Genomic DNA, 11,473 nt, shown 5'->3' on the forward strand with positions numbered 1-11,473 from the left:
CAAGCATTTACTGAAATGGAAATGATACTGCACAACATTCTATTTGAAAACTAACATGTTATATAAGTATATAATCATAGTTGTTTTTGTTTTTTAAAACAGCAGTTTGAGGCCAGGCTCGGTAGCTCATGCCTGTAATCCCAGCACTTTAAGAGGCCCTACTGGGCAGATCACCTGAGGTCAGGAGTTCAAGACCAGCCTGCCCAACATGGTGAAACCCCGTTTCTACTAAAAATACAAAAATTAGTCGGGCATGGTGGTTGGCGCCTATAATCCCCGCTACTTGGGAGGCTGAAGCAGGAAAATCACTTGAACCAGGGAGGCAGAGGTTGCAGTGAGCAGTGATGGTGCCTCTGCACTCCAGCCTGGGCCACAGAGCATAACAACAAACAGCAGCTTGTTAGTAGAAAAGATATTTCCAAAGTAAGTAAAAAGAAGTCCAGAATGTTAAAGGTTTTGTCTACAGTAAAAGAGAAGCTGGAACCAGAACCTGAGTCTTCTTGCTTCTCTGGTCAAGTCAAATACACTGCATTTTGTCTCACTCCTTTGAACTAATATTTGGTTTCATAAATGAATCAAGTTTTATCTGTTCTGCCACAAACTGGTGTTAAGAAGTTATTCTATCTCTATTGATCTAATTCCTCATTGGCAAATGGGGGAGGCATTCAGACAAAATGACTAAGGCTCTTTCAGCTTTTAAGTTCTACATTTCTAACATTTTCCATATTAACCCTATCACAAGGAGTCTGAATAGTTCCGTACTTAAATAAGGTAACTTACCTCTGAATATGCATTACTCAGAAATTAAAAAGATGCCAAACAAATATGCTTTTTGGTTCGTTCTTTAGAAAAAGAAATATCTCTCTAAAATCTACCTTAGACCTTCACTCCATAAATTATTTTAGTTGTGCACAACAAAGAAATGTCTAAACACTTTAAGAAACTCAGAATGAAAGAATAAAATGCTATCTAATTTACTCAAGGCACAATAAGAGTTCATAATACTTTGTCTGCCTGAAGTCTACTTTTTCTCAATTTTTATTATATGGGGGAAAGTAGATCTAACAACAGTTTAAGTTACTCTAAACATATCTGCCTCTTATTGTCTAAACTTTGAAGCACGGAATTCAACCACTCCAAGGGACCAGATTTACAGACACCAAAAAAAAAAAAAAAAAAAAAAAAAAATTCTTGAAAAATTAAGTGCATATAAATAATCGTGAGGCTCCTGTTCTCATTACCCTATCTAATCTAATAACACCAAATTGTACAGATAATGGGAGATATAAGGCCCTTTCAAAATGGTCTAACAGTACTCTGGGACAGTGATTTCTACTTTAGCACACTTGCATTAATGTCTACTAAATATGTTCTAGAAAAGTAAAGAATGGAATACTACTAATATGTGGAGGGGGTCTTCTTAAATTTCAGTGGTAAATATAATACCTTGTTGTTTTTTGAAACTTTAAAACTTGGCACAGTTTCATGTTTATTTTTTAATTCCCCAGAAACAGACCTTTAAGTAAACATTCCTGGGCTTTACTTTTTAAGATTTTCTGACTACTCAGGTGAGATTGGTCTAACTCCTACTGTGACCCTACTGTGCCCCACAAACAGTAATACTAACAGGAACCACACTCCAGGCTGCTTCTCTAACCTTAACCATGAGACAGTTCTCCTTCTCAAGAGTCAGTGAGCTTTAATTCTACAGGTTTGGAGAGAGCAGTAGGTTTGCACCAAGCTCTACGTTGTTTCATTTTTAATGAAGGAAAACAAGAAAAGCTATTTTTTTTCCATTTTTTTCTGCCCCCACCCTCTCAGCTATTTTCATTTATACTGAACTTCTATTTGCGAAAGATTAAGCTTTATATGCACAGGTACACATACTAATGCATACATACAAATGTAAACATACAATATGTAACATGCACTCGGCACCGTCTGGAGGACCTAGGAACATAGAGGTTTAATAGACGATTTATCCTAACTTTACCCTGAAATACCCAAAGTGATATGAAAACCTTAAGTACATTTGGAATCATGAAAACTTTACATTAACAAAAACAGCCATCTCCTATATTCTCTCTTCTTTCCAAATGACACGTTTCTGGGCATTAGCAGTGTTCTTATCCCCAGGGCTGGATATGTTCTGTGGACAGATTAATGCTGGAGGCCCTTAAGTGTAATGAAGCAGGATGGGGCGCGGGTCATCCTGCGAGTACCAGATAGACCTTCCAAACACATAATCTTCCTTCGGGCAAACTCACTAGTGATTCAAAGCCCGAGACAGTCACACAAACCTGTATCTGAATCCCTGGCTCCAACCTTACTGAATGAAAGTGGGCCGATGTCTATGCCTGTTTTCTTATCTACAAAATGAGGCAATAACAGTATCCCACAGTGGAGGATTAAAGTAATGCCCGTCAAGTGCATAACACAGTGTTGAGAACTTAAAAGTTCAATAACCTGTCATCTCCAGCACTGTTATTTGTGAGAAGTCACCTTTCCTGTTCTCAAACCTGCGAACTTGTAAGATCGAGAAATACGAACCAAAGATGAAGAAGAAACGGGGAAAGACAAAATCGAAACAGAAACAAGTCTGAAAAACCTCTTCGTTCTCAGGAGCAGAGACAGAAGTCGAAAGTAAAACCTGCACCTACTTGCTTCTTGCCGCAGTGGCTGGAAGAGAAAACACCAGACCCGTGTGCGCCGACATAAACAAACTTGGTGGCGCCGCCCTCGGATCCGGGGCAGGGAGGGTGGCGGTGAGAGCACTCCCGGCCGGAGGCTCCGACCCGGGCGGGATACGCCCGGAAAGCCACCCGAGCCCCGGAGGCTTGTCCCCCTCGGCGACCCCGCTCCCACCGGAGACGCCAGGGCCGACTCCCTCACCTCCACCAGCCGGCAGCTCCCGGGAACAAAGTGTATAGAGAGCTCTTTCTCCCGCCCCACCATGCCCGCCGTCTTCACGCCGCAGCCTCAGCGGCCGCCACCTCCTCCAGCCCAGGATCGACGCGGGCCGCAACTCAGACGCCCTCGGCCCGCCTACCCTAGGCCCAGAACGACCCCGCTCGCCGCTTCCGGCTTCCGCCGCCATAGTCGCGCCCGCTGATTGGCCACGCTCCGCCGACGCCCCAGAAAGAAGGCGGGCACGCGCGGTCCGCCCCCAGCCCACGCGCCTGTGCTTAAAGCCCCGCACGAAAGAAAGGCCGTGACCTTAGGCAGTGAATTCAGGTCTTGTTTCGGAGATTTTTGTGTGCTTTTTCTTCTGCTTTTTTTCTCTTTTTCTTAACTCGACTCGGAAAAAGATTGAACTGGCTCGCCTTGAGTTTCAAGTTTGCAAACTGCGCATTGCATGATCAGCTGAGCAATATATAAAGTAGAATGAAAAGCATTTTAAAGTCCTGGGGAAGCGAGACGGAGGTGGGTAGAAAACAATGGACCCTTCTCTAGAGCCCTATTTGTGGATTTTGGAAGATTTAGTAAAAGACAAGGAATGAAAATAAAAGGGTTGGCGTCTGAGCCATTTGTCTCCCTGGGATGCTTTTAAAAAGCCAAAAAAAAAAAAAAAAAAAAAAAACTGTGAAATTTCAAAAATATAAAACTATTTTTAACTAATTAAAAATAAGGTGTGGGGGAGACGAAGATGAACTACTTAGGTACCTCTCCAAAACGGAGATTCTTGAACTTTACCCGTAATTACAGAATGAGAAACTGGTAGGAGAGCCCAGGGTCCGACTTCTTAATGGGTTTAAACCGAGTCAAGCCCACCCTTTAAGAAACATAGCCTCGGGGATTGCAGGATTGGGCCACGCCACCGAGAATTAAAGCCAGCGGCAAGTCATGCTGGGCATTCTCCCACCTTTTAAAAGTAAACCAGCCCTAAGTGCTGATGCTGACTTATTTCCCTTCCAGTTCAAAACCGCAAAAAGTCCCCAGCCGGGCAGGACGCCTTTGAAATTTAGGCAGAAAGTAAACCCTGGCACAGGCCGTGTAGTTTTGTCAACTTTGCACCGAGCAGTCCAAGGGTTCTTGTCTACCCAGGACAGCAAGCTCTAAACGTTGCCCACAAACATGACTACTGCTTGGATTTCCCTAGGCCCTTCCCCGTCTCCTAATCCTTTTTTATTTTCAAACTAAAGACTAAGCAGTCTTTTCTAAAGAAGTTTTTTCACGCCAGAACCCCGTGACTTTTCTTCCTCCCCAATCACCAACAAAAACTCATTTTCTTATTCGTGTAAATATAAAAGTTTCTCTAGAGCAGTTGTCGAAGACACCTGAGGTCTCTTAATTTTCGTTTTGTTTTGTTTTTAATACAGGATATTACCGTTCATCAGTTTAGCATTATTTAGGGAATCCTTGAGGACTGCCCCGGCGCTAAACAAACATAATACGGAGACGACAAAGAAGAGGGCGGGGGAGGGGCCGGGGGAGCAGCCAAGATCATCTTAATATTCCTCTCTTAAAAACTGGGAATCCGGTTTAAAGTTTCTTGTCGCAACGCGTAATCAAATCTTACCTTTCTATGGGGAAAAAATTAATTCTTCAACGTGAAGGTTTAAGGGCAAGCGTATGCAATTAGCATTCTGATTCTCAGAGCCTTGTCTTGAGAAACAGAAAGAGTTTAACTTGGCTACTTTTGAGAATCTGGATTGATACTTTCCCCGTAAAAGTTGGGTACAGTTCTAGGGGCATGTTTGGATATGGGTTTTAATTATTTTCTTTAATGATGGTAGGGTCTATTTGAATCAAACGCCATTCTTACATAGACAATATACAACTCGGTGTAGTGGCTCAGTCTATATACATTTTAAGAGAGCAGCCTGAAAAAGTTATGTTAGCAGATTCAATTCATACAAAGACAAAGAACATCTGGAACACACAGATAAAATCCTTATTTATGTAGAAACTTTATATACCTAATTGCATTTAATATGGTAAATGAAATTGCAATTCTGTCTTGCATTTTATTTTGGTCAGCTAATGAGACTTAGCTCTTCATGACCTGGTTCTCTAGGTTAGTAGCTAAAGTTGGCTTTTTCCTTCCGAGTCCCAGAGGTTATGTTTTAAGGAAATGAATGACACCCGTTTCTATTTTCTTTACAAACCAATTATGTTTTTAGCAGTCGTTCACTGGAATGCTTTTAAAGCATCTCTTACTCCAGAATGCTTCATTCCTTGAATTGCTAGTTCTTACCTGCTCCATGTCCTCTGGCATTTCAGGCATGATTCCAGAATTCTTTCAGGAGAGAAGATACAGGATGGGTCTTAGCCTCTGCCTTCTCTGGCTGGGTCTTTGTTCGCTTCTGCCTGCAGAGAGCGCAGGCACGCCAAAACGTGAGGCGCAGCTTCCCTTGACCTTATAAATTAGCATTTTGATTCCGATCCCGGAATCTCGTGCAGTTTTCCACATGGCAGTAAGCTGGTAGCTGATTCCCCGTGGTAGTCTCGAAAATACCCAATGAGAAGTTTCATGCTTAATTGCCAGTCAAACCTGGGTCTATTAGCAGAACTACTTGGTAGAACTCACTACTTAACAAAAACAAAAACAAAAACAAAAACCCAACAACTTCTTGTCAAGATTTATTGCAGTTTTCTCTTGGAGAAGAAAAGTGAGCCACACTTTCGGAAAGCACACAGATCATGCAGTTAATTCCTGTTCTAAAAGGCACAGGTTTTTTTTTTTTTTCTTAACATTTTATTTAGTTACACCTTATTGCAACAGATTATGTTTAATAAAATTCTCCAATGTTTTCCCTTCCCAGTGCTTTTTAATTATTTCAAAGGCAGCACTCAGAAAGTAAAATGCAAGGGGTCATATCCATTAATACTGTGCTGCTCTCTGAGAAAATGATAGATGGAGTAGTCTTAAGTTTCACAAAGCATTAAGGACTTCTAGATAAGTGATTTCCAAACCTGCCTGCACCACAGAACCTAAACAACGAAATCATTCTCTAGGAGTGAAGCCCAGTAATCTGTTTTCAAACACTTTTAGGGGTGATGAATGTGCCCAGTGAGCTTTGCACCACTGTTTGGATTATGGCTCTGTACCAATTTAAGAACATCAAAAATTGCCATTCGAATTGAACTAAAAAAAATCATCTAACTTTCAATGTTATATGCACTTACAGCACACAGCACATAGTAAACTCTAAGAGGCGTTCAGAGAAATCTATTAATATAAATTATGAAGAATTTTTTGGTGTGTGTTTGCATTTGTGAACAAATATAAACCCGAAAAAGCCAGTCCTTCAAGATGGATTGCAAGTGGCTTTATTTTTATTGTTTCAAGACAGGGTCTCCCTCTGTCACCCAGGCTGGAGAGCAGTGGTGCCATCATGGCTCACTGCAGCCTCAAACTCCTGGGCCTCATGTAATTCTACAGCCTCAGCCTCCCAAGCAGCGAAGACTACAAACATGCACAACCACAACCAGCTAATTAAAAAAAAAAAAGTCTTGGCCGGGCGCGGTGGCTCACGCCTGTAATCCCACCACTTTGGGAGGCCGAGGCGGGTGGATCACGAGGTCAAGAGATCGAGACCATCCTGGTCAACATGGTGAAACCCCCGTCTCTACTAAAAATACAAAAAATTAGCTGGGCATGGTGGCGCATGCCTGTAATCCCAGCTACTCAGGAGGCTGAGGCAGGAGAATTGCCTGAACCTAGGAGGTGGAGGTTGCGGTGAGCCGAGATCGGGCCATTGCACTCCAGCCTGGGTAACAAGAGTGAAACTCTGTCTCAGAAAAAAAAAAAAAAAACCTTTTTTTTTTTTTTTTTGAGAGACAGGGTCTTGCTATGTTGCCCAGGCTGATCTGAACTTCTGGGCTCAAGTGATCCTCCTGCCTCGGCCTCCCAAAGTGCTGGGATTACAGGCATGAGTGATCAACCTCTGTAACTGGGCATAATTTTTTAAAATATGTATTTATTTGTACATAAATTCTGTTCTTTTCTTTTTGCTTTTTTTTTGAGCCAGAGTCTCACTCTGTTGCCCAGGCTGGAGTGTAGTGGAGTGATCTTAGCTCATTGCAACCTCCACCTCCGGAGTTAAAGCAATTCTCCTGCCTTAGCCTCCCGAGTAGCTAGGAATACAGGCAAGCGCCCAGCTAATTTTTTGTATTTTTAGTAGAGATGGAGGTTCCCCGTGTTGGTCAGGCTGGTCTCGAACTACTGACCTCAAATGATTAGCCCGCCTTGGCCTTCCAAAGTGCTGCTGGGATTACAGGTGTAAGCCATTGCGCCCAGCCCATTACAAAAGTTCTTTAGTGGTAATTTCTGAGATTTTGGTGCACCCATCCCCAGAGCAATGCACACTGTTTTCAATGTGTAGTCTTTTATCCTTCATCCCTCTCCCACCCTTTCCTCCGAGTTCCGAAAGTTCATTGTCCTATTCTTATGGGCATAAATTTTAGAGTCAAGTGGCCATTTTCTGACTAGAGGTCTGTATCTTTGTAGCTTTGGGACTTTCAGAATTTACGTGAATCAACCAATCATAGCTCACCTGCCTCAGCCAATCAGGACTCAGCTGCATTGACCAATCAGAACTAAGTGCTTTTCAATCCTTTATTTGCAGAAAGGGACCTGATTGGCAACCTGGCAGGAACATTTGCTACAAAGCTCTGAGCTTTCCCTTTGTTCTTTGGAATACACCTTTGTTTACGCTAAAAGCTCTGTCTCCCCAGTTTGTACAGCGCTCACCCGAATAGGCTCTATCCTCCAAATTCATCTTCAGATTACTTTTCTTCACACATTTAAATTAGTACTTTAAAAATTAGCATTGTCAAGATCTGAAAGCTAAAAATAGAAATCTTAGAATATATAGACCTAAAAGCAAATGAATATTTCTTAGCTACAATAGCGACATCAAAACTACATAATTTATCAAAATTGATGAGTAAAAATTCATCAGAATTAAAATGATCATCAAAAGGCACCATTAAAAAATGAATAAACTACAGATTGGGAGGGGAAATCTATCTATCTATCTGAAAAGGACTAATATTCAGAAAAATTAACTCCTACAACTCAGTAATTTGAAGAAAACAAGTTTTAAAAAATGGTTAAAGGTTTGTGACAGACACTTGTCATGTCAGACCGCTATTAAGTCCAACAGGAATGTCATCGTGTATGAGAAGTTAAAGAAAAAACTCAGAGATAGTGAATCAGACAGAGGGTTTATTGGGGGAACTTACATAAAGGGATATCCAGTGGCAGTGGGCTGGACCGGAGAACCACTGCCGTTTGTAAAAAGCAGAGTTTATACGGCATTTTCACTTAGCACCTTCCACCTGCAATCCTCCATTTAACCCATAACAAAGGGCCTTGATCCCCTGTAGGGCTTTTCTTCCAAGGGAAGAGCCCAGGGCTTAGATGTCCTCCATAGATAAGGAGTGAATATTCACCTTGGGCATTCCTGGATTCCTTAGCTCCAGACTCCAAGCACACATTCTTCTTAGACCACAGGGTCATTCTCAGAGTATGCTTAAATTTGTTGTCAGGTGCATCTGTCATACAACACTTTTTAAAAATTTATTTATTCATTTATTATTTTTGAGACGGAGTCTCTCTCTGTTGCTCAGGCTGGAGTGCAGTGGCATGATCTTGGCTCACTGCAGCCTCTGCCTCCCAGGTTCAAGCAATTCTCCGCCTCAGCCTCCTGAGTAGTTGGGATTACAGGCGTGTGCCACTATGCCCGGCTAATTTTTGTATTTTTAGTAGAAACGGGGTTTCACCGTGTTGGTCAGGCTGGTCTTGAACTCCTGACCTCAAATGATCCACACACCTTGGCCTCCCAAAGTGCTGGGATTACAGGCGTGGGCCAAAGTACCTGGCCCATACAACACTTTAAAAAGGAATATAAGAATAAGGCCAATAAGTACATAAAACGATGCTCAACATTAGAAAAGCAAATTAAAACATCAAGATGCTGTTATATACCTAACAGAATGGACAAAATTAAAGACTGATAGCATCAAATGATAATATAGGGGAAGCAAAATTGTACTTCTACCTTTTCAGCTGGACTTAAGAATTAAATTAAGGTAGATCAACAGAAAAAAAGCATACAAATGTATTTTATACAAGCTTTATGTGGCATGGGCCCTTCATAAGGAAGTGAAGACCCAAAGATGCAGTTAGAGTTGCAATTAAATACCAAATTCGACAGAATACCAAATTGTAAAAAAGTCTAAATTTTTGAGGCTAGAAGATCAGTTATTTTAGTAAAGTTGGGACAGAATTATCTTGGCACTAACTTCCTGACTTTGATGATAGGAATGTTATTTTTCTTCTAGTATGGGAGGGCATCTTTCATGTGGGAATTTCATCTCCTGCTTTTAAGAAACAGAAGAAAGGTCACAGTTATCTTCTTGTGCCTGCTGTTTTTTTTAAGTGCTTCTATCTTAAAATAGTCAAAATGCCAGTGTGGCATATTTTGGGGTATCATATTCTTAACCCTTCACTAACAAGCATTTTAAATAACTAGAATGCTTTGTTAGAGGGAGTATAAAATGATACAACCACTTTAGAAAACTGTTTGGCAGTTTTTATTATGTTAAATGTATGACTCAGAGAAATAAGAAAAAAAAGAAATAAAATAAAATAAACATATGCCTATTCATGACCTAGTAATTCCACTTCCAGGTGCTTACCCAAGAGATATAAAAGCATGTATCAGTAAAGTCTCACACAAGAATATTCAAAGCAGCTTAATTCAAAACAGCCTAAGACTGGAAACAATGTAAACATCCATCAGCAGATGAATGGGTAAACAAATTGTAGTATATCCATGCTGTGGAATATTACTTACCTATACAAAGAAATGAACTATGTAAATGAATCTAAAAGTCATTATGATGAGTAAAAGAAACTAGATACAAGAGAGTATGATTTCATTCATGTAAAATTCTAAAATAGATGAAATTAATTTATCATCGTCTTGTCTCCCAAACCTAAATCTTCCTCTTTGAACCTCCCAGGTTTGTCTGAAAGATACTATTATACTAATTAACTCAGCTAGATTCAAATATGCATATGAAAATTTATTAAGGGATAAAGATAGTAAATTTAAAATAGATCATTAAAAAAATAAGGCTGTCGGCCACTCATGCCTGTACTCCCAGCACTTTGGGAGATCCAGGCGGGCAGATCAAGAGATCAAGAGATGGAGACCATCCTGGCCAACATGGTGAAACACTGTCTCTACTTAAAATACAAAAATTAGCTGGGTGTGGTAGTGCTCGCCTGTAGTCCCAGCTACTCAGGAGGCTAAGGCAAGAGGATCCCTTGAATCCAGGAGTCGGAGATTGCAGTGAGCTGAGATTGCGCCACTGCACTCTAGCATGGCAACACAGCAAGACTCCATTTCAAAAAATAAATAAGATTGTCAATGTTTTGTGTGAAAACTGAAAAAAAAAATAGGGCTGAATTCTAATTCACTTATACTAAAATAAGTACTTGACACATTAAAAAAGTTAAACTATTATTGTTTTATTTATCATGGTTTAAAAAGGTTAAACTAAAAAAGTGGAACAAAAGCATTAGAAGACTATATATAAAATAATCTTGGAGTGAGGAAACCTTTTATAAGCGTATTGTGCCGTTTAGAAACCAAAAGGGAAAATATCACTAAATTAAACTGCATTGAGTTTTGTAAATAGCTGCACAAAAACAATAATGATAATTAACAAAGGCAAAAGATGAACTGAAGAAAAATAAGATCAGATGTAAAAAGCAATTCACGGCGGATAAAAGTTAAATGGCAAAAACACATAGGAAAAAATGCTCGAACTTACCAGTAGCCAAGAAAATGAAAATTAAATTTGACATTTTAAATTAACAGATTGAAAAAATATCTAAATATTAGAGCTTTTTAAATTAAAAATTAATAATCTCTATTTTGTTTACTGTGGTATTTATTTGTCCAGATAGACTAGTTTTACACTAAGGTAACGAGTTTAAGATCACAGTGCTTAACCTTAAAAAGTTTTTACTTCCCACTCAGGCTGTACATCATAGAGGTCAGCCAGAGCTCTGCCTGGTACAGTTACCCAGAGAGCAGGTCCAAGGAGCTTGTCCCTTTGGTGGTTTCAAGAATATATGATAAAAGAACATTCCAGGCAGATGAAACAAGTGCACAGAAGATAGGCCTACTCAGCCTGATGTGCTCAAGCATCTGCAGGGAGTCCAGTGTGGCTACAAAGAATAAAATAGGAAAAGCTGGGCCAGGTGGCTCACTCCTGTAATATCAACACTTTGGGAGGCTGAGGCATGTAGATTGCTTGGGCCCAGGAGTTTGAGTTGGGGTTTGGTCATGTTGCCGAGACCGGCCTGGGCAACATGACCAAACCCCATCTTTGTGAAAGGGAAAAAAAAATGCAAAAAACTTAGCTGAGCGTAGTGGCACATACCTGTTGTCCCAGCTGCTTGGGAGGCTGAAGTGGGAGGAGGATCGCTTGAGCCTGGGAGGTTGAGGCT

At 40.7% G+C, this 11,473-nt stretch overlaps 1 protein-coding gene across 2 annotated transcripts in view; it reads right to left on the minus strand.

Moving 5' to 3' along the window:
- The window catches only part of MAT2B (methionine adenosyltransferase 2B), a 16,083-nt gene extending 10,532 nt beyond the window's left edge, over positions 1-5,551 (minus strand). The window contains exon 1 of one of the 2 annotated variants that reach the window (XM_032252707.1): positions 2,893-3,109. In XM_032252707.1, the coding sequence (XP_032108598.1) occupies positions 2,893-2,955 (63 nt within the window). In that variant the 5' untranslated portion in view covers positions 2,956-3,109. Of the gene's footprint in view, positions 1-2,892; positions 3,110-5,197 lie in introns of those variants that run through there. The other variant, XM_032252708.1, reaches the window with a different exon arrangement.
- Between the last annotated feature and the right edge of the window lie 5,922 nt (positions 5,552-11,473).

This window comes from Sapajus apella, unplaced genomic scaffold (assembly GCF_009761245.1).
Source record: "Sapajus apella isolate SASKATOON/1434 unplaced genomic scaffold, GSC_monkey_1.0 scaffold79, whole genome shotgun sequence".
In the NCBI taxonomy this organism is placed as follows: domain Eukaryota; kingdom Metazoa; phylum Chordata; class Mammalia; order Primates; family Cebidae; genus Sapajus; species Sapajus apella.